The 22,159-nt window shown below is 41.0% G+C and overlaps 1 protein-coding gene across 3 annotated transcripts in view; it reads right to left on the bottom strand.

Moving 5' to 3' along the window:
* cdh4 (cadherin 4, type 1, R-cadherin (retinal)) overlaps positions 1 to 22,159 on the bottom strand; it is a 455,069-nt gene that overhangs the window by 46,660 nt on the left and 386,250 nt on the right. For all 3 annotated transcript variants that reach the window (XM_053652418.1, XM_053652420.1, XM_053652419.1), the window contains 2 exons: positions 21,739 to 21,933; positions 6,045 to 6,200 (listed from right to left, as the gene is read on the bottom strand). In XM_053652418.1, the coding sequence (XP_053508393.1) occupies positions 6,045 to 6,200; positions 21,739 to 21,933 (351 nt within the window). The remainder of the gene's footprint in view (positions 1 to 6,044; positions 6,201 to 21,738; positions 21,934 to 22,159) is intronic.

Raw genomic sequence — 22,159 nt, 5'->3', positions numbered from 1 at the left:
CGCACACACACACTCGCGCGCACACACACACACACACACACACACACACACACACACACACACACACACACACACACTTGCGCACACACACACACACACACACACACACACACACACACACACACACACACACAGAGGACGTTTTATTCCCCATTCATTTATTTTAGTCTGGTTCCTGAAAACAGCTTTTAGTACAGCAGAAAAGCATCTTTTTTACTCAAACTACTGAGTGTCAGAGAAAACATTCACACACACACACAGAGACAGAGACAAGGGACAGAGAGAGACAGAGAAATACAGACAGAAAGAAAGAAAGACAGAGGGACAGAGAGACAGAACGAAAGAAAGACAGAGCGACAAACACAGACTGACAGAGAGACAGAGAAATAGAGACAGAAAGACAGAGAGACAGACAGAAAGAAAGACAGAGCAATAGAGAGACAAACAGACTGACAGAGAGAGAGAGAGACAGAAACAGGGTGGGACAGACAGAAACAGAGGGACAGAGACAGGGAGGGACAGAAACAAACAGAGAGAGAGAGGGACAGAGAACGAGAGACAGAGACAGGGAGGGACAGACAGAAACATGGACAGAGAGAGAGAGGGACAGAAACAGGGTGGGACAGAAAGAGAGACAGGGAGGGACAGACAGAAACAGAGGGACAGAGAGAGAGAGAAACAGGGTGGGACAGACAGAAACAGAGGGACAGAGACAGGGAGGGACAGACAGAAACAGAGGGAGAGAGACAGAGACAGGGAGGGACAGACAGAAACAGAGGGACAGAGAGAGAGACAGAAACAGGGAGGGACAGACAGAAACAGAGGGACAGAGAGAGAGAGACAGAAACAGGGAGGGACAGACAGAAACAGAGGGAGAGAGACAGAGAGAGAGAGACAGAGACAGGGAGGGACAGACAGAAACAGAGGGAGAGAGACAGAGAGAGAGAGGGAGAGAGAGAGAGAGAGATACACTGGAGAGTTTTCCATTGTCTGTTGCCAAAGAAATCACAACAAGAACTCAGCATTCAGCAGACAGGGCAATGAGGGTGGGACATGTGTGTGTGTATGTGTGTGTATGTGTGTGTGTGTGTGTGTGTGTTTTGTTGGTCTGAGGCCCTACATCTTTGATCTTTGATCTGTGGACCCCCAGTGTGTGGACTGCAAATGTGTGGCTTTATGGCATCATTAGTATGCTGGACAGCAGGACTGGAACAGGGTGTTTGTGAGGGTGGAAAGTCCTCTAGCAGGAGAGAGAAAGAGAGCAAGTGCGTTCTCTTGTATGAATCAAGTTCAAAGGTTTGCAAACTGAAGATGTCAAGCAAGCAATAAAACATGACAGGTCATGCTGTTAGAGGAAGACAATCAGCAACAGGGTGATGTGATTATCCCGCTTATATCACTGCAATTATTAGAAAACAACACATAAACAACACTCAAAAAAATAAGCTACTTATAGTTATGTTTAATGTTGTAGAACATTGTTTGACAGTTGTTCCTTTATTATTACTTATTCTAGGATACACCCATATTGTTTTAGATTTTATATATATATATATATATATATATATATATATATATATATATATATATATATATATATATATATATATATATATATGTATACAGATACATTGTAAAATAAAGGTTCATTTCCTTTTTTTCCATTATAAACAATAGGGGATGCAAATTGTTACCGCTAGAAGAGTGCAGTATGTTCACAAGTGCGGGTTTATTTTTGTAAGCTAAATAAGTGTTCACTAAAAATTTCCTTTACAACAGCTTTCCCGCTTGCATTCTCCTTAAAAACTGCTGCGTTATTGCTGAAGTGTCATTGCATCTTAAACAGAAGAGCTAACCATGCAATGAAACACCACTTTTACACAAGGGGGATAGTCAAGTGTAGGTTTTGGGGTGTTTTCAATTTGTGTATTGACCAACAGAAACATTAAAGGAGCTGCAGGAAAATCTGGCAACTACTGGTTACTCCCTGCGTGTGACAATCTCTCCCTATTCTTCACACGTCTGCGCTATGATTTAGGGTGAAAAAACAACAACGTCCAAGCCTGTTATATTTTGCCAAACCACACATACAGTCACCCCAAACCATGTGGAATGTGTTATGGTCTGATGAGACTAAGGTAGAACTTTTTGGGCATAATTCCTAAAGATATGTTGAATGTGAAGCATGGTGAAGCATGGTGGTGGAAGCATGATGTTATGAGGCTGCTTCTCTTCAGTTGGGACTGGGGTGCTAGTCAAGTCAGGTATTTGGTGCTATCCATGATTCCCTCTATCTGTTTTATCTTATTGCAAGTTTTTTCTTTTTCCTTTTTCCCCCTAAAACATTTCTGTTGGTTTTTCACTTGAATTTTGTTGGTTGCTGTATCAGGTGGAAAAAACAAACAAACAAACAAAAAAAACCCATCTGACATGATTTATACTGCAAAAACTTGCTATTTTCACAGGGGTGTGGACTTTCTATATCGACTATACATCACCTGGATGCTCAGAAACAGTTTAAAAGTTTTAAAAGGGAATTTTAAAAAAGAGCCTTTCCACATCACCAAGTGTCTACAGCAGCAACAACACACAGTGATGCAAAACGCAAGGAAGTTTTCTTCCCGAGTTTAGTCTCATCAATGCCAAGATTAGTTACGTAATCTTTGATAAGCCAGAGTAACAGTTGCACTTAGTATAGTTTCTCTGGCAGGCTCTCTGGCAGTGCATGGCTTTCTGCGAAAACAGCCCAGGCAGAAATCGGAAACAGAGAGCGAGCGATTGAGAGAGAGAGAGAGAGAGAGAGAGAGAGAGATGCTTGTGTCAACCCTGAAGTCAGATTTGGCCAAGACCTCATTTCACTAAAATTCATGCAGTTGCTCCCAAGAACACTTCAGGCACTTTAGCAGATAGCAAAAGCAGAGGCAGTCATTTTAAGCTGTGCCTGCGAGCATGAGAACGATTGTGTTCATATACTGAGTGTGTGTCTATAATGTTTGTTCAATCTACACTGCATTCACGATTTACTTAGATATTGATTATCCAATTCCTACTTTTGCTGTTTTGTTACATCCATCCATTTTTCTGTACTGCTTATCCTACATAGGGTCGCCGGGGAGCCTGGAGCCTATCCCAGGGGACTTGGGGCACAGGGCAGGGTGCCAGCCCAATGGCACACACCCATTCACGCACTATAGACAATTTACCTACAACACATGTCTTTGGACTGGCGGAGGTAACCGGAGTACTTAGAAGGAAACCTCTCAAAGTACGGGGAGAACATGCAAGCTCCTCTCACACAGGGCGGAGGTGAGAATCGAACCCCCAACCCCAGAGGTGCGAGGCAAACGTGCTTTGGTCCCACTGGTCTGATTTGTCTTCATTCATGGATTTATTTTGGAGTCAAGTCATTAAGGTGACATGTTCACTAAACATGCAATTCAAATAAATAAGCAATTTAAACCTGACGTCATGATCCGTATATAAATGTGCAGAAACTCGCCAGTTTCGTGATTTGAAGCCAATCGCTCAAGGTTCACCAAGTGTATCTCCTTAAACATAAACTCAGGAGCTCTCGTAGGATACAAACATTTATCCAAACTAAGTGGGTTCATGAATACGACATTTCCTGTTTATATACTCCTGTGAACAATTTATGAATAAATTCGTTTGTATCCAGCTTGCTAAATGAGGCCCATTGTGTGTGTGTTTCAACATAAAGGGTAACCGTGGGCTCGTTCTCGGTTTGATTTGTGTCAGCACGGGAGAGACAGAGGCACGTGGAGGGCAGGGTCACACCGTTATTTGTTTTCCCAGTTGAGTCAGAACAGACTGACACACATACTCATTACCCCTGACAAGTCAACAAGAATAATCTCTCGCCCCCTCGCTCCCGCTTTCTCTCTCTCGCTCTCTCACTCATTATCAACTGCACGCTGCCACCAAACCTCGTATAAGTGAGTAACTGTGTAAAAACCTGCTTTTCCAGAGCCATTTATAGCCTCGTTTCCTTGTTATCACGCCACATTATTTAAAAGGAGAGCCCGAATCTAAACAGAAACGTTACAGGCAGCGGCAGAGCTGCCACACTCGTAAATGTGTCCCTTTTTGTCTTTTCTGCATTCTATTCCCTTTATTAAGGCAATTTCGCTTCACAAGCAACAAAACAATTTTGTCCTTTGTTGGGTTGAAGAGCTGTCAAGTCGAAGGAGATACCGGATGGCGAGTAGACGCTGAAACGGACGGATTGCTGCCTAGACTCAATAGATTACAGATGACTGTCAAGATGTGCGCACATTCTCTGCCTGTGTGAAAAACATAACTCTACACACCACAAGGGGGCAGTAGTCTATATTCATCATCATAATAAAATTCCACTATTTATTTATTTATCTTACAAAATATCTCTAACACAGTAAAATTCCAAGATGCATATACTTATGTATATCGCATAACTAGCAGGGGTTGAAAGTTACAAACTACATGTACTCTCACTACAGTATTTGAGGACGTGGTTCACGGTAACAGTACGTTTCTGAGTATAATTAAATCCAGCACCGTCTTATAGAAAAACCCACAAAAATGTTCGTATAAAACATCCGAGCACCTTCTGTACGATGAACATCAACATTCTGTCACATGCCAGTCCCTCCAGGATTTTGTGATTTTGCAATCGGAGAAATGAACGCAAAAATCAATCATTTTCCAAAATGACCGCAGGACTTGGGCCGAGAGTGATGATGTCACGACGCGCATTCAGCCTAAGCCCTCTTCGATTTATGTGCGTCGAACCCGAGTACAGCTAAAAGTTCTCATGTACCAACAAACATCACCACGACAATTTCATCAATTCAAGTAGTTTTCCCCAAGAAAGTAAAAAAAACCCTCCGCAAATTGCATTGCATTAAATAAATAAATAAATAAAAACACATCAGAATCAAACAATTTTGTGCGCAACAATCACAAGAAACAAAAACAAAAAAAACAAAATGTTACCATCATTTTACAAACTATGTTACCATAACACTGCACAGCCTCCTGTCCTGAACACGTTCCTGTCGCAGAAAACAGTAAAGTTACAGTTTCACCTCTGACTGTTACAAAGCGTTTACACCGGAGGCTCCTTCCAAAAATGTCAAATAACTCTCGCAGCAAATTTCACCACATCAGTGCTTTTATTTTTTCCCCTCCCCATTTTATTAGTTTTATATTTTGGAGCATCTGTCATACAAGTCCTTATGTAAGATTATACCGAGTGCATTAATATAAACCTGTGATTTGAATTACGACCTGTCAGAGCTGCCGTTTTACATAAATAATCAATACCGCCTACCTAAATCAATGTGATTTCAGAAAGCGAGTTACAAATGACTGAACTCCTTTCATTTTCCCACTATTAATATCTTAGCACACACTATTTAACCGTTTTCATTAGCTGTGCCAGTGAAAGGACATTCAGGAAAAATTTTTTCCAAAACTTTTAGAACTGGCTACAGTCAAACAAACTGGCATTTTCATAGCACTGTAAACCTGTTGCACTTCCTGCAACAAAAAAAAATAACGTCATGGCAAATGAGTGTAGGAGGGAAAATGAGCAATTACTGTTTGTGTGCGGTATTTTAGTGTTGATTGATTGCTTAGCTCACTTAGGTTTTTCTTCTCCCAATCTCGCTAACTCACTTGGATGAACAGCTAATCAGCTGAATGAACACACACACACACACACACACACACACACTGATATTCACTAAAAACAAATGACACAACCTGATAACTTTGAAAATAGAAATTGAGACAGAGAAATACAGATAGGGAACGATTTTTTATTATTTAAAAAAAAAATTTCCTTTGTACTTTTTTTTTGGTTGCAAGAAGCAGCATTAAGTAATTAGTATGCATAGATATTGGTGGGTATCTTCAAAGAATGCATGTGCTCACATGTATAGAGTAAGGCAGAAGGTGTGTGTGTGTGTGTTTGTTTGTGTGTGTGCATTTGGGTTCAATAGAAATGGTAAGAAAATGGACAGACGTATCATTATATGACTTACATGGTAGGAGGCTCGGTCTTCTCTGTCCAGCGGCTTGGTGACGGACATTTTCCCGGTGATGGGGTCTATGATGTAGACATCACTGGGTGGCTGATCAGCACCGGCTCCCGTTATGCTGTACCGGATTTCAATCTCTTTATCCTGGTCCGAGCGGATCTGCAGAGAACAGCACAAATTGTAATCGGAATGAACAGAAAATACGACAGACCCAAAATAGGGATTAATAATTATTTAATAATTAATAAGAACCTCTATAGGTACTTCTTTATAACAACCATGTGATGTGTTAATCACGTGTTATTAATGACTGGATCATGCTTATAAATCATCAGTATACTACTGGTGTAAGAACAGGGAGTTGAAAATGACTCTGTGACTTGTGAAGTATTCATAATATAATGAAGGATAAAAGATGTTTTATATGTAATAAACATATAATAAAAGCTGAGGATTTAATTACTGCCGTAGCATCACGGACGGTGATTGTTTGAGCTACAAGATTAGACATGGCTGAAGACGGCTGGCTGATTCTAAAGTTATACAGACTTGAGAATTTTTGAGTTTGCCTGTGTGGGAGGGAGGTTATGCTCAGCCTCCTCTGTCAATCACAGCAACACTAACCGATCCTGGGTGTCTGTGAGAGCATGTATGCGGAAGAGGGCAGATAGCGCTTTCCTCCGAGTGTGTTATGCCACTCTGTGACGTAGCATGAGCAGCAGTTCGAAAAAAAAAATGCAGTCGGCTGGTTTCACGCGCCTCGGAGGACAGCTGACGTATGGTAGGGGAGACCTAACGGGTGTGTGAAAATTGGCCAAGACTAAACGCGGGAGAAAAATCGAGGATAATTCCAAAAATCAAACAAACAAATAATAATAAAAAAAAAACAGCATGAGATTGACAAACGGATCAGGTCACCAGTGGCGGAGAGGCATGGTGGTGGCTGTGCTTGTGAAGAAGGAGCTCAGTTTAATAAAGTTCTATGTTTACAAGTACATGCTACATACCGAGCTGTGGCTAATGACCAAAAGAATAAGCTCGTAAGTACAGCTGGTGGAAATGAGGCTCTCCACAGGGTTGCTTGGATTTCCTCTCTGAATATCCAGGAGAAGCTCAGAGAGACCTGCAGCTCCTTCAATTCGAGAGGAGAATTGGAGAGGAGCCAGTTAAGGTGGTTTGAGGAACTTACAAGGATGCCACTAGAGCTGTATCAGGCACTGAGGCAGACCCAGTACCAGCTAGAGAGATTATATTTTACAGATGTCCTGGGAATGTCTGGGGATCCCCCAGGAGGAGCTGGAATCTGTGGCTGGTGGTAGAGAGATCTCGTCTGATCTTCTCAGTCTGTGACATCCACCAGAAAAAAAAAATGTAAGGAAAATAAATGAATGAACGTCTCCATCTAGAACATTCGCTAAAATATTAAAACTGGATTTCCTTTCTGATTTTCTCTCATCTACAGAAAAAGCCCAGAAGGCCATGTCAGATCTTTCTCATTAACATCGTGAGACATGCATTTATTTATTTATTTATTTATTTTTAAACTTGCTTTTCTAATTTAATTTTTCATATCTTATGCACCTTGTTTGCTGTAGATACGCTGTACTGCTCCGCTAATAACATGGATTCAGGCTGTTTATATTAACACTTGTACGTATTTATCGTCCAACATAACCTCTATCCTCCTTCCTTGCCTTCTGTTATATTTGTGCATGTTTATTTTATGATTGCCATTTTGCCTGCTAGCTTAAAGTGGACATGTTTAGCAGAATATAATGTGTTACAGTAGATCCACACACAGAATGTGTGAGGTTTAGTCAGTTCTGGTACAGATTTGATTAAGAGTGGCAGGCTGGGCGGTCTAGCCAAACACAGAGAATCCTAGTGGAGACAAACATATGCACTCTGTCATTTGGACATTACATACAAGCTGTCGCCACCGGCTCGCTCAATAGGGATAAACTCACACACTTAAAATCTGTATCCTGTGTTTATACGTTTCTGTAAAGCTGCTTTGAGAGAATGTCCGTTGTTAAAAGCGCTATACAAATAAAAGTGAATTGAATTAAACATATTCAACATACCGCGACATTCTATGTAACTACAAACAGATAGAAATGATGTCATGTCATTCTTTAAATAAATTAAAAATTGTAATCACCGTCAGGTTTCTGTCACTGGAGAAGGATTAACATTGGGGTGATAACAGTAACTCAGATTAATGTCAGGCTACATTATACCACCCGGTCATTAATTACTGTCCTATAACAGCATGCCCCATCAGGGCTTATTCCTTACATACTCCTCCACGGTGCTCTGTGGATTGAATTTTAAAACAGAGCATGGTTTTAAAAGTGTCTTTGACATAGAAACCATCCACAAAGGCTAATTAATAGTAGCATCTTTAGCACGATCGCTAAAGTGTGTGTTCAAGCACATCTGGGAAATTGGATTCAGTACAATTCAGTGTTCTCAAGGTTCTAGGGCTGAATACCTAGAGCGAAAAGCGAAACTTTGATTCTGATTGAAGCAACTGAGGACCACATTTATTTTTAAAGAGTTGATACACTGATTGTTCATTGGTGCTTGATCCCCCGCCCCCCCACCCCCCACATGGATGCAGAGAAAAGTCTACTGCTTGTCAGTGCCTCATCAATAATTAAAAGCCCTGACACGAAATGTTCCGCAGTGCTGCCACATTTCTACGGATCGCTTTATATGCTACTGCATATCAGCTCTAATTATGTACAGCAGCCCATCTGCTAATCTGATCTGAGCTTTAAAAGGAAGGTGTGCTTTTCTGCGGAGAGACGCCAAGAACAGTTCAGACATGGAGCTGGAAGGTCATGTGTAGGAGTGTGACATCTTTGTGAAATTATGAAAAGGAGTATCATTCTCGTGCAGCAGAATGGTTTATGCAAAAGGTTGTTACCGGCTCGACAGGCACCATAATTTCATTTTCACGCATGATTTCCAAACCCACAACCCACGAAATTTGCAAAGCACGGACGGAAAAGTTGGGGTCTTTTTTTTTTTTTTTTTTTTGGATGAGTGTGGCTGGAGTGTGTTTATTCCTTACATATTTAATGCACAGAAGTTTCTTTAGTGCTAAATCCCTTCACACTCACAAACACTGCAAGAACCAGGAAGCTGAAAAAGCTACTCGAGGGAAAGAGAAGTGAGGGATTGAGTATATTTATTGATCCACCATGGTTGACTGTTTATGTGCTACAGGAGACTAAGACTATCAGTAAAAATGGTACTTTGTACAGCCATGCAAAAGAAAACCAGTGCAAAATAACCAACGTGAGCGGAGTTTCCCAAAGGCATCAACTTGCACACTAGCAAGTGTCAAAGTAACCATTCATTTTCAATGTACATCCATGACTGCCATTTCAGCAACAGAGGCAAGCGGCAAGGCAGGAGCTCAGTTCTATGTAAATTAGGTATGACACAGTAAAGCGATGAATCCAAACAAGGGTCCACAATGACTACGTTTACATGGACAGCAGAATGGATACAAACACGAACCCGAATATTTCAAACATCAAACCAGTTGAACCATGTCAATTACAAGTGTGAGGCCATGTTGAAAATAGCTCTTCAGATAACACTTAGATTCCTATTAAAGCAAATGTTCAAAACTTCAGAGAATGTTAATCTTTTCAACATACCTGTCAGCTACTGTGGAGGATAAGTTAGCACGTGTAGGCGTGCAAGTTCAAGGAAGTGATTAAAACTTTATCAAAAAAGTGTAGGAGGCCTTACAGACCTGCATTTCTGCATATTGACAGAAAAGCCTATCCATATGCTATTATTAATAATACCCAGTTTAGGCAGAGGTGGTAAAAGTACCCGAACGGTGGAACCCAAATGGTGGAACACTGTCAGACTGGTTGGTTTGAAAGAGTGGCCGGAGGGGGGTGGAATGATCAAATACATACAAAATATCCTGTCTGAGGGATTGCTGAGAAAGACGGAGTGGAAGACAGCAGAGAAATAAGAGAGGGGTGTGGGTGTAAATTATACTTCTTCTTGATTATGTCTGGACAGCTGGCTGGAAAATGAAAAACTTTCATCATGGCTCAGAAAATCCTACAACTGATCACACCTTCGTCTATCCAGAATCTCCGTGTTTTAGGTGGAGAGGGAAAAGTAGAGATTTTACAACCAGCCCTAAAGTCGAGGTGTTCTGTAACAAACAAGACTGAAGGTGTGCCAGAATACAATCAAGGGGGAATATTCAGTTACTGCAGGTTAATATGGAAGGATGGTAACCACTTTATAGAAGCATTTCATAATACACGACATGTTGAAGCTGGAGGTGGATGGGTTGCAATAGCAGAAGACCACATCGGGTTCGATTTCCGTCAGCTGGGAACAGGAATCTGAGGCGGAAGATTGGAGAAAAACCATAAGATCTTTTTTTTTTTTTTAACGAGCCTGCACTACTGATAGGAGCTCAAGTTTAATATTGTCAGGCGAGAGCCAGTGACAGCGGCAGTCTTGCACACTCGTGTCTGCTTCCTCGGAGCTTAAATGCGACTGAAATGCTCTACGTCACACAGACTACTCCATCATGGATCTCAGTCTGAATGGGAAATGAATAGAGTGCAGTGACAAGACACTGAAATATGGATTTACTCCTTTGCTACTCTTTCTTTTTCTCCATACTCCCGCTCGAACCTTTCTTTCTTCTGGACGGATCACTCTGAAATAGGCGTCGTTTAGTATAAACGAGAAGCCGATGGTACGAGGGAGAGATTCAAGAGGCTTTCATGTATCTTTAACTTGTACTTCTGAAAGCCTTGCACTTTCTGCCACAATGGCTTGGTCTGAAAAATGAATGACCCAGATTTTTATTGGGTCCTGTTGTCTATCTAAAGTGACAGTGCTGCATTTAGCAGGATTTCAAGTTCAAATAAGACCAGTGTTCCATTCCATATTGCAACTAAACACTCATATTTTACAATTAGACAGACATGTACAAAGCATACTGATGGCACACCAAATTTGGAGGAGTGCAAGAAGCATGTAGAAATGTTTTGTCCCATTTGATCTCGATCAAGTGGTAGGAAAAGCGTAATGCTGCTTCATTCTAACCTTAACCAATCCATTTCTTTTTTACACTTGTGAAAATCTTGGTAACACTTTCTATGAAGCCCATATTCATACACTATATGGCCAAAAGTATGTAGACACCTGACCATCACACCAACATGTGGGCCTTCCCCATACTGTTACCACAAAGTTCGAAACACACAATTGTCTAGAATGGTTTGGGTATGATGTCTAAAGTGTCCATAGTGTATGAATGGGTGTGTGATTGTGTGCCCTGCGATGGACTGGCAACCTGTCCAGGGTGTACCGCGCCTTGTGCCCGATGCTCCCTGGGATAGGCTCCAGGTTCCCCCGCGACCCTGAAAAGGAGTAAGTGGTTGAAGATGGATGGATGGTTTGGGTATGGTGTAGCTTAAGGAATTCCCCTTTTCTGGAATTAAGGGGGTCATAACTGTTCCAGTATGACAATGCCCCTGTGCACAAAGTAGGGCCAAAATCTTTCCTTATATTAAATGGACCTTTGACACTCTGATATCACTTTGCACGAAGTGGTGAGGTGTGCGTTCCTGTCAGAATTCTCACCGTTATTTTTGCTAGCCTTTAAAGCTGAATAAAATTGAAAGAAAATCTGCACACTGCGGCAGAGTGAACTGCATTGTGAGCAGCACTGCGTGAAAGAATGCATCCAGAGCCACGGGTTGCACATCACTATCCAATCCCACTCTGCTAGTTTAGCGTCAGATCAGCGGTGCATGCCAACTCAAAGAGGCTGATCCGGGCTCGTGTTCGGATACTCGCTGAGGCCATCGTTGAACACGGCTGAAAAACCTCCCAGATGCTGCAGTAGGCCCTGCATCCTCCATCCATCATTAAGCAATACGGAGATTCGATGCCAGGCTGTGCGCTCTCGATTTCAGAATGAACAATTTCAGCTGAGCCTTCAGTTCATCCATAGAAGTACATTTTAACAATACGTACGTCCTTAAATAGTGTAAGGAGGAATAATTTAACATTCACTTTACATGAAGCATGTTTATAATGTTTTATAATGATAATTAATCTTAGAAGTCATTATTAGTTATACACATTATAATGAATAGTAATAGTTACCAAGGAACTACTTTTTTAGAACTACATTTTTCGAGCTTTATGAAAAGTTATTAAAATGTATAAAAATGCTCAAAAGGAACCATTACCAACTTACAAAGAATTTCAAGCACAGTCGTTCATAGAAAATTCTGACCGCCTCTCTAGAGGAAGCCTATTTTTTTCCTCATATACCGTTCCAGACTTTTGTGCAGTTAGAAAGAACAGACTGGAAACAGCAACTGTGTGCTGGATGTTTTAAAAAAGGCAAGGCTGATGGATTGTGTGTATACAATAATTACAAGGCTAAAATGATGGAGAAGCACTGCTGCAATGAACCAACTCAGCTCTTTAAACTAATGACGTGAGTGAAATTTTCATAGAAAAGGGATATAGGAAGGCCGTGAGGCCTTTATCCCCTGAATAAAGCCCAGCCGGAGACTGAGTCAAGGCCGGGCTGCGTCAACAGAGCTGCAGTCATGCGGATCTTTTGTCAACATGATCGATTTCTGTATCTCCCCTGAAAGTTGTTTTGATCCTATGTGAGCCACAGAGAAGCGAACGTGTGCTGATAAAAAAGAGAGGGATGAAGAGAGACAGCCATCTGCACAGACACAACACGAATCAAATCAAAGTCACATGGATTCACCATGGCATCCTCAGAGGAGGACGAAGACAGGATGGATATGGATGGAAAGATAGCATGTGCAACAATGACAGCAAAGAGCAAAGTATCTCAAAAATGTACCAAAAATGAAAACAAAAAATGGGGATGACTTGTTTTCTTTTTCTTTTTTTTCCCTGACAGATTTTAGACACTTTTGAAGATTAATGCATCATCATTTGTGGCTTAATCTAACTCTATTTCAAAGATACATATGAAAATAAACCACATTATTTGAACTTGCTGTCATAAACAGTAACAAGTTTACACCTTTTCAGGTGCCCAGTACATATGAATTAATATGCATGAATTAATTAATATGCATATGCAATGCATAAAATCTTGCGGATATAGAGCTTCAGGTAATGTTCACATGAAACATCAGAATGAGGAAAAAAATGCGATCTCAGTGACTTTGACCGTGGCATGGTTGTTGGTGCCAGGAGGGCTGGTTCGAGTGTTTGAGTGATCTACTGGGATTTTCACGAGCGAGTTTTTAGAGTTTGCACAGAGTGGTGCGTGGGGGAAACAAAAACATCTAATGATCGGCGGTTTGGGTGTAGAAATGCCTCGTTGATGAGAGTGTCATGTAAATACCAGAGAAGGAATAGAGACTATGATTCCCATCAGCCACTGCACCTCACCTGATCACATCACATGACTGTCTGCACCTGATTCACATTTGGGGTTAACAATCACTTGTATACAAGTCATGTTTTGCACTGCACTCATTGTCTTGCAATTGTCTTACATTATCGTTGTTATGTTGTCTAGTTTCTTAGTCCATGTTATTTCTCTCTGCCTATAGTTCATACTTCATGTTTTATGTATTTAGTTTATTGTGATAGAATTTGTGTTTTGTTTGACTAAATTCATATCTGCACTTGCATCCACTTTTGCCTCCATTACCTGACAGAATGCAAGACCTACAATGGATGCATCAGATTTTTTTTCCACCCAAGAGGACATTTTGGTGTACCTGATGTTGGAACCAGAGGGGAGGGGATCTTGGGTCAAGGCCACAGAAGCCATGCGCAAGATCTTTCTCCACCCTCCCTCCCCTACTGTGGACTTTGGCTGAGAGCTCCGCTTTACCTCCCTGTTCTGCCTTGGATGTCACTACGCCAGGTTCCTCTTCAGACGTAGCTCCGCCTTCCTACTCCGCTGAGGATCTCGCTATACCTCCTTGCTCGGCTGAGGACGTCGCTCTGCCTCCAGGCTCGGCTGAAAATGTCGCTCCATTTCTCTGCTTCACACCGTGTGCCTCCCCCTTCTTGCACCACTGAGGACATCACTCCCCCTCTGGCCTTGTGGAGAACTTCGCTTCCCCTTCTGATCTCGCGGAGGACATCGCCCCCCCTCTAGCTTCATGGTAAACGTCGGTCCTCCCTCGGGCTCCGCCTTGAGCTTCGTTCCCCCCCTGCTGGCTGTGCGGTAGCCGTTGCTCTACGCCCAAGCCAGCCCGGGGATATCGTGTCATCTCTCTGTGGGACATCTTTTCTGGGTGTCCAAAATTCCCTCATGAATTTATTTCGTGCTTTGGGAGCCGTGCGTAAAGTGGGGGATGGGGGTTTATCTGTCATGTAAATACCGGAATGTGCTGGACAGCTGAAGATTGGAAAAGGATCAATAATTTGATATATGTTGTTATATACATAACACCAATTGCTTTTGTAGAAGAGCACAACGGGTTCCACTTCCAAAGAATGACGCACTTTTAAGAGGTCGACCGATACCCGATTTTACCGATACCGATAACTACGTTGGGCAGTACCTGCCGATAACCGATTAATCAACTGAGATGTTTTCATTCAGTATCAATTTTAAAAACATAACACTCAAAGTAAAATATTGCTGAACTTTATTACAGTAACAAACTGTACTGGCTGTACCATGAAAATGTACTGTACTTTTTTTTAAACGAAATAAACATTCATATATATTCACTATTAAGAAATATTAAAGTAACGAAAAGATATACATCCAAACTGAATCAAAGAACACTTCAAATAACGCAACAAAATTTGTCAGCGATAGTTTTTATTTCGGCTCTAGAGGCCGCTCTCGTACTGTATAATGACAGCGGACCCTTCTCAGCCGCTCCCGCCATGGACGCAACCGGGAAAAACGATCAGTGTGGATTTTTGCTGATAAACGATAGTTCCATCAATTGGTCGACCTCTAGTACTTTTTATCCATTTTTAGTTATGTTTAACGTTGTGGGATGTCTGCGAAACAAGTTAGTCCCCGTTATCACTTACGATATAGCAGCTATAAAACAGTCGTTCCCTCACCAGCCTCTGAATACAACAATGCATCACTGATCAATATTCAACACACATCACAGTCTGCACACATGACTGTTCCCCCCATTTTGTGTACTGTCGAAATGAGATAATTAGAAAATGAACTAATGTTAATTAAAGTTAAGAAGGGAATCATAAACCTAATTAAAACATTAACCAAGCAATTAAAAACAGAATCAGCCGCCGAACATGGTATAGTTTGTGGAATTAAAACTGCTTCCTCCAGACGTTGGCAATGACTTTAATTCCCATCCCTGTGCACAAAAGTGCAAATGAAGCCATTAGCAAAGCCTCCTAAACCCACGTATCATGAGAGCAAATGGGAGAAGCCGAGAGCAACAGAGCTTTACCCTCATCCTTTTAAAAAGCAGACAGCCCAGAAGACAGTGGTGCTGTATAATGATTGCTTTCACTGCTGTCCCTTTGCTGAGGACAAATCCACAGATGTCTGGGAGATGTCAGCCCAAGAGACAGTGGTGCTGTTTAATGACTGCTTTCACTGCTGTCCCTTTGCTGAGGACAACAGACAAATCCACAAATGTCTGTGATGCTTCAGCTTCACAGTCGTAAAAGAATGATTTTCTCCCTTAATCACTTTTAGGGACCTTAAAATGCTATAACTTTTCTTTTTTTTTTCTTTTTTTTTTTACAGCTTAAGTAGGTTACAGAGCTATATATAGTAGAAACCTTCACCAAATGAAGGAGTTTCCCAGACCGCCACATTTTTGCAATCATTCATGCAATCATACAGGACTAAAACGTTTTCTTGATTAGAGAGATCAGGAAAGAATGAACAGGCTGGTTTGAGCTGACAGAAAGGCGATGGTAACTCAACTCAAATATGATGGTATAACTCTTTGCAAGCGTGGTGAGCAGAAGAGCATCTCAGGCACACCATGTAGAACGTTAAGGCAGTAGACCATGTTGAGTTCCACTCCTGTCAGCCAAGAACAGGAATCTGAGACAGTTGATTTTTTCCAAATATATTCATTCATTCATCTTCAGTAACCACTATATCCTGGTCACGGTGTATCCGGAGCACACAAATAAATCTCAGATTTTTGGTCTCTCTATTCTACTTGGGTTTTAGAACTCACAAACCTCATTAGAGATGAGACACAGATCGTAGAAAATCTCATTCCCATAAATAACATAGCATTCTCAGCAACTCAGAATGTTCAGCCAATCCACACTTTTCCTGACAACCCCCCCACCATGCTTATAAAGAGTATTATTTAATCATTTGTCAAAAGTTTTGTTGTTTTGTCTGAATCTGTCATGTCACTCAGGCAGAGAGCCAATGATGTGTGTAGCCACAGCTGTAGGTGCGCTATGGGTGGTCCACACACACACACAACCACACCCACACACCCAAAGGAAGGCTATTACAAATGGACACAGCACCAATGCCAGGAAAGCATGTACAAAGAGAATTTGTGATTTTATATATATATTTCCCTCATAATAAGTCTTTATTAATTTAATAATAACACCTAGATGCTCACAAACCACTGAAAGCCAAGCTTCTTTCCTTTTGTTGTGCTCATCTCCTGCTTTAATGAGACATTTATTTTACATTTATGGCAGGAATCTCCAGCGTAACAGTCCATACGTTTGTAGTTTCTCCCTAACATGAGAAGTTGTTTTTTTTTGGTCTTAGAGAGGAAAACAGAGGCTGGTAAAGGGAATGACTGTGTATATATGTTATTACAGGAACCAATCTGTCTTCCGGATGTTCCATAACATTAAACTTAACTATAAACGGATAAAAAGTGTGATGCGTCATTCGTTAAGAAGTTAAACATTGTAAATTGTTGGCAAATTGCTGTGGCATTCGAGGAAAAATATACTTCGGCACTTGAGGTTCCAGTGGTACTGTCACGATTTCCCCTTGAGCTAGCGCTGTAGCTTGCTGCGTGCTCAGAAACCCGAAGCGCGAGCTTGATGCACGAGCTCAAAGTGAGCAAACGCTTTTGGGCTTTCAGTGACACTGACTTTGTTTACCTTCGATGCGTGCATTTGTTATGGTTTATGTCTGGTCTCCGCCCCTGTATTATCACTGATTGTTTCCCGTATGCGTCACCATTAGTCTCAGCTGTTTTGTGTTTCACCCCTGATTATGTTTAGTACTTAAACCCCTCGTGTCTCTGTGTACCTTGCGAAGTATTACGTGATATAGTTTCCGTATAATAAGCATTTGTTTCTTGGTTTAAGTGGTTTTGTTTTGATCTTGTTCTCGCCCTCGTTCTCGATTCCTGTTTTGCCTAGTTAATGCCTGTTTGACAACGCCTGGCCCATTGCCTGTTTTTTTGACCACGTTATTGTCTCATGATTTGGATTTGTATGCTCTCTTTAATAAAAGCTCTTATCTGCACTTGCATCCATCCTAACCTCCATTACGTTAAATTACGTGACAGGTACCAGTAGCATTGCTTCACATAGGACAGCACCTGGCCTTGATTATTTTGCTATAAGAGTTTAACAGTGTGCTCCCAAGTCTTTTATTCCTTACATAACTAAGCTATTACATTTGTTGGATAACTAGCTAACCCACAACTGGACACATTTAAGTTCTTTAACGCCACATAACCTCAGTAACCTTGAGCACTTGCCTACATGCTAATAAATGTTACTGCAGTACGTAAATACAGTATTTCTATGCGAAGCCAGTAAACAGAGTGTGTGTGTGGGAGCTTTAATCAGAATGGAAATTGCCAATACGCTACTTCATGTAAGGTCACCAGAAAAGTCTCTGTGAAATAAACTTTACTGCTCCAAGCTAAAACTTGCCATATTAGACATCAGCTAGTATGGTCAACATCCTCATTAAACCTGGTGCCAACACGTTCCACCCCCACACACATTGCATCTGCAGCAGAATGATGCATTAACTAGATCCAAGTCCTTGCACGAGGCCCTAAATCACTTATATTCGATCATATTCAGAGATAATGAACTTTTAGCTCCTTCAGCCTGGTCCACATCACTGTAATTACCAGGAGGCACGCTCACACACTTCGTAAAGTCATATGGATATTCAGCACACCTCCATGAATCCCCAATCGCTCATGAGTCCTGTATAAAAACGTACATAAAGCAGCGCTGATTTCACTGAATCGAATTACGTTAGGAAGTGGTGTGAAAGCTTCAGCTGGACATTTAATTTAGTGCTAGCACTGCAGGTAACGTGTGGATTTAGCAGGAAAAGAGCGCGATTTGATTCAATCTGCCGCACAAGATCTCGCTTGAGGTCTAGAATTGTAATTACGCAGCACATTGCTCCAATTATAACTGAATTCCAGCTTTACGTGGGTGTTTAGCCTTCAGATAGCATGAGATGAATCTTTCTGCTGTGTGATAGTGAGGCAGTTCATGTTCTGTGTTCCTCATTATAATTATTACCTTTCAGAGTTCGGGGTTAAGGGGACACTGTGTGTGTGTGTTGCATGAATGCAAAATTCAGTCAAATATATATATATATATATATATATATATATATATATATATATATATATATATATATATATATGGCTTCAAGAAAAATATCAGACAGTTAGTCTGTTGGCTTTTTCAATCACTCTGCACTATTGTTCCAGTCGTAGTGGATGTAGCTCTTATTCCCAGGAGCAAGGAAGGAGACAAGGTGAAATGAGTGTGGAAGGAGGATCAAATAGGTGTCAAACAAGCAGAAACTACATTCTGATCTTATCTGACACTCATCACTCCTTCCAGCATTTCTCCTTCTCTATAGACCGCTCTCCATCCTCTGTGTTTTTGGTTCGCCCTTAGACAATGCGTTCTCCATCTGCGGCATCACCCTCCTATTCATCCGACAAGCATCCGCTGTATTCACCGAAATGAAAAGCCGGCTGATTTTGGCTCAGCACACTGTGCTCTCCAGCTCATCTCTGAGCTAATGGACTATTCGGTGCAGTGGGGGAGAGTGGTGGTGCAGATTGATTGGTAGCAGGCAGTAAATTATGAATTTGCTTCTTTCATTTGGGGAGGGTTTTGTGTGTGTGTGTGTGTGTGTGTGTGTGTACACTGGGTGGGCTTTTATTGAAATTCTTTTTCAGAGGTAATTGGAGATAAACAAAGTGCAAACAATGATAAATGTATGTCGCACCATTTATTAGATTAGCCGACAGAGCTGTGCGTTTTCTCTCCCCACTCTATCCGATTAGGGAGAAGACACAAATGCATGTGTGCCTCATAGCAGGGAGCGCAGTGCTTCATTGTCCTGATGAAAAGAAGTAATTACACTCCAAAGGTTAATTGCTTAATTGGGCTGCAGTGAAGTTCACTACATGAAGTTCTTGCTGGAGCAAAAAATAAATAAATAAATAAATAAATGCTTAGAGACATGTGGGCCAATATATGAGCTCCAAAAAGGTGGTTATTTATTTATTTACATTCATTTTACTTTATGTATTTGTTTGCTTGTCTGCCTGTCTGTCTGTCGGTTAATTATTTTTCCCCTCTTATGAGTTGTTTGGGCCAATATATGAGCTGCAATTCCTTTTCTTAAGTATTTATTTTTATTTTTATTACTTCATTCATTCATTAGCCTGCTTGTTTATTATTTTCCGTCCACCCACACAGCCATCCATCCATCCATACCTTCCTTATGGTATCTTGGATATATGTTGGTTTCTGCTCTGGGATGTTATAGATTAGTGTCTCTTTTAAGGAAATATTTTCTTCTCTCGGTAAAACCAGGCTAATTAGTGCTAGCTGTGATGATAATGTGATATATATATATATATATATTTTTTTTTTAAATACATTTTACAACTGGAAAACTTTGGAAGCTAGTACAGTACATAACCATTGAGTCTGTTATAGTGGCAGTGTAAAAGATGAATAAGAAAGGAAACTAGACAAAACATGCTAGGACGATCAACATTTCTGTCAGTTAAATTAGTAACTTAGCAACTTAGCACTGAATGGGTTGTACCACTTTGAAAATCACCACCATTGTGTCATAAACTGATTTGAACACACCAATAGTCTCATTATTTATATGCAGTATATCGCTATGTATATTGCCTCTTTTTGTTAAAATACACAAGTTAACTACAGTCATTTTTTGATTTATTATTATGACCAAACAGAACTCAGCTTAAAATCACTGCTTAAATAATAAATGCTTGAATTTGTTAGCAGTGTTGTGTGCTATGTTGGCCTCTTTACTGAAAAACTGTCGACAAGAAAAAAAAAAGTCTTAGAACCTGCTACGAGTAAATACCCACAGTGGGAGGTCTGTTAAGCCCAGACATCTTAAATGGCAAAGGTGGGAATGAGGTTATCAGAACAGTTCTACAACTGACTTCATGGTCCTTTCACGCTCACGAGCCTTGTCATTGTGTGTATATAGGAGAAGATTGCTGTAATCCCTGTGTGTAATCTGGAAAAATGGGCATGAGGGAGTAGGTGAGGATGAGGACTGCCTACTGAAGGCTCATCCTAGCCAGAAAGGCTGAAGGACAGATAATACAGAATTCAGCTTTCAAAGCTTTCATATATACAGATAAGCTCCAAGCTCCCGCATAAAATACGTTTTTTTTAGTTGTGAGTACGATGTTTTTGGGTACTTGTTCATACCAAAATTATTAACCTCCTTACGGTAGTTTTAATCAATCAGGGGGGTCATGGAACATGTTACTGAGTTCTGTTCATGTTTCCCTGGTTTACACAGTCGCCATGAAAAGTGCGCAAAAGTGCGTGTTCATGCGCTTAAGGTACTAGATACGTTCTTCAGAATGTGAGCTAGAAGATTACATTAGGTACCTTGGATCGAATACAGTTGCAATGGACAAGAGCAGATTTTGTTTTACTTGGGAAAGGTGCATCTGTACAGCTGTAAGTAATGAAACTTTCACGATTTTCAGAATCCCTCATTGCCAAGAACCGATAGTGGTTGATTGTCAAGAACAGGATATTGGGTAAGAGCTAGCATTTGCTGCAGCACTAGTTTCTGCTGTGTGCTGCTAGCAATGAACTCCTCATGCTCAGTTTATAATTAAAGATGTTTTAACAGGTCTCATGTATTATAGGAAGATGCTGTAGTCCTTTGTCGGTGACAACAAGGCTTACATCATGTAGTATCACGTGATATCGGATAGTCGATGCATCTCTATTTTTCGTTGTGTTTCTGCAACTGTGTGATGTTTAAATGGGACCTAACTGCTCATAGAAAGAAATCTAGAGAGGCAAACCACTTAAACCCAACAACAGTTCCAAAAAAGACATCAAGACCAATCACTGTTTGAACACCAGACTGATTAGACTCTGTGCCTCGTTTCAAAACCCATTACAGATCAGTCCTTCATGTCAAAGCTTCAATCTGAGCCCACTTTATACCCGAGAACTCTCCAGAGAAGAAACAGGAGCTCTCTGTGTATGGAGGCTCTCAAGAATGTTCTGTTGTAATGCTGAGCTTTCATCTCAACTATTCCACTACTTCAGAAGAATTTCTGAGACTGTCAACAGATATAAAACTTTTGGTATCCTTCTCAAAGTTTTAAGATTTAGTGACTCAGAAATACAAATATTTGATATGGTCAGAGCTGTCACTCACCCTGACGAGCATTTGTGGAAAGGGTCCTCTAGAGTTCTCGGGCACATTGATGGGAGGAATGACCCAGTCTCTCTTCTGACGGCGCAGCCCATTGGTGGAGGAGCCTCGTTGGTGTCGACGTGGGAACATGATGACTCTGGGATTGGAGTAGTGACTGTGGTGGGATCTTGAGTGGTAACCAGTTTCATCACCAATCTGTGAAAACAGAAACACACGGGCCTACAATTTTTAAAATCAGCATAAAAAAAGGTTCAGGCTTATTTACATCCTTGTGTCATACTGTTGTTGAGAAGAGATGGGCAAGCAACACCACAACTTCCTTACTGTATAACAATGCATGGTGTAACGCAATGCAACTCCCTGCATCTGTTCAGTGTGCCAAATGTCCATATCTGCGAATTCTTGTGCTGATAGTTCCTCA

The sequence above is a fragment of the Ictalurus furcatus genome, chromosome 21 (assembly GCF_023375685.1).
Source record: "Ictalurus furcatus strain D&B chromosome 21, Billie_1.0, whole genome shotgun sequence".
NCBI classification, from domain to species: Eukaryota; Metazoa; Chordata; class Actinopteri; order Siluriformes; family Ictaluridae; genus Ictalurus; species Ictalurus furcatus.
Note: the sequence above shows the minus strand (reverse complement) of the source record. Positions and strands in the feature narration are given on the sequence as shown.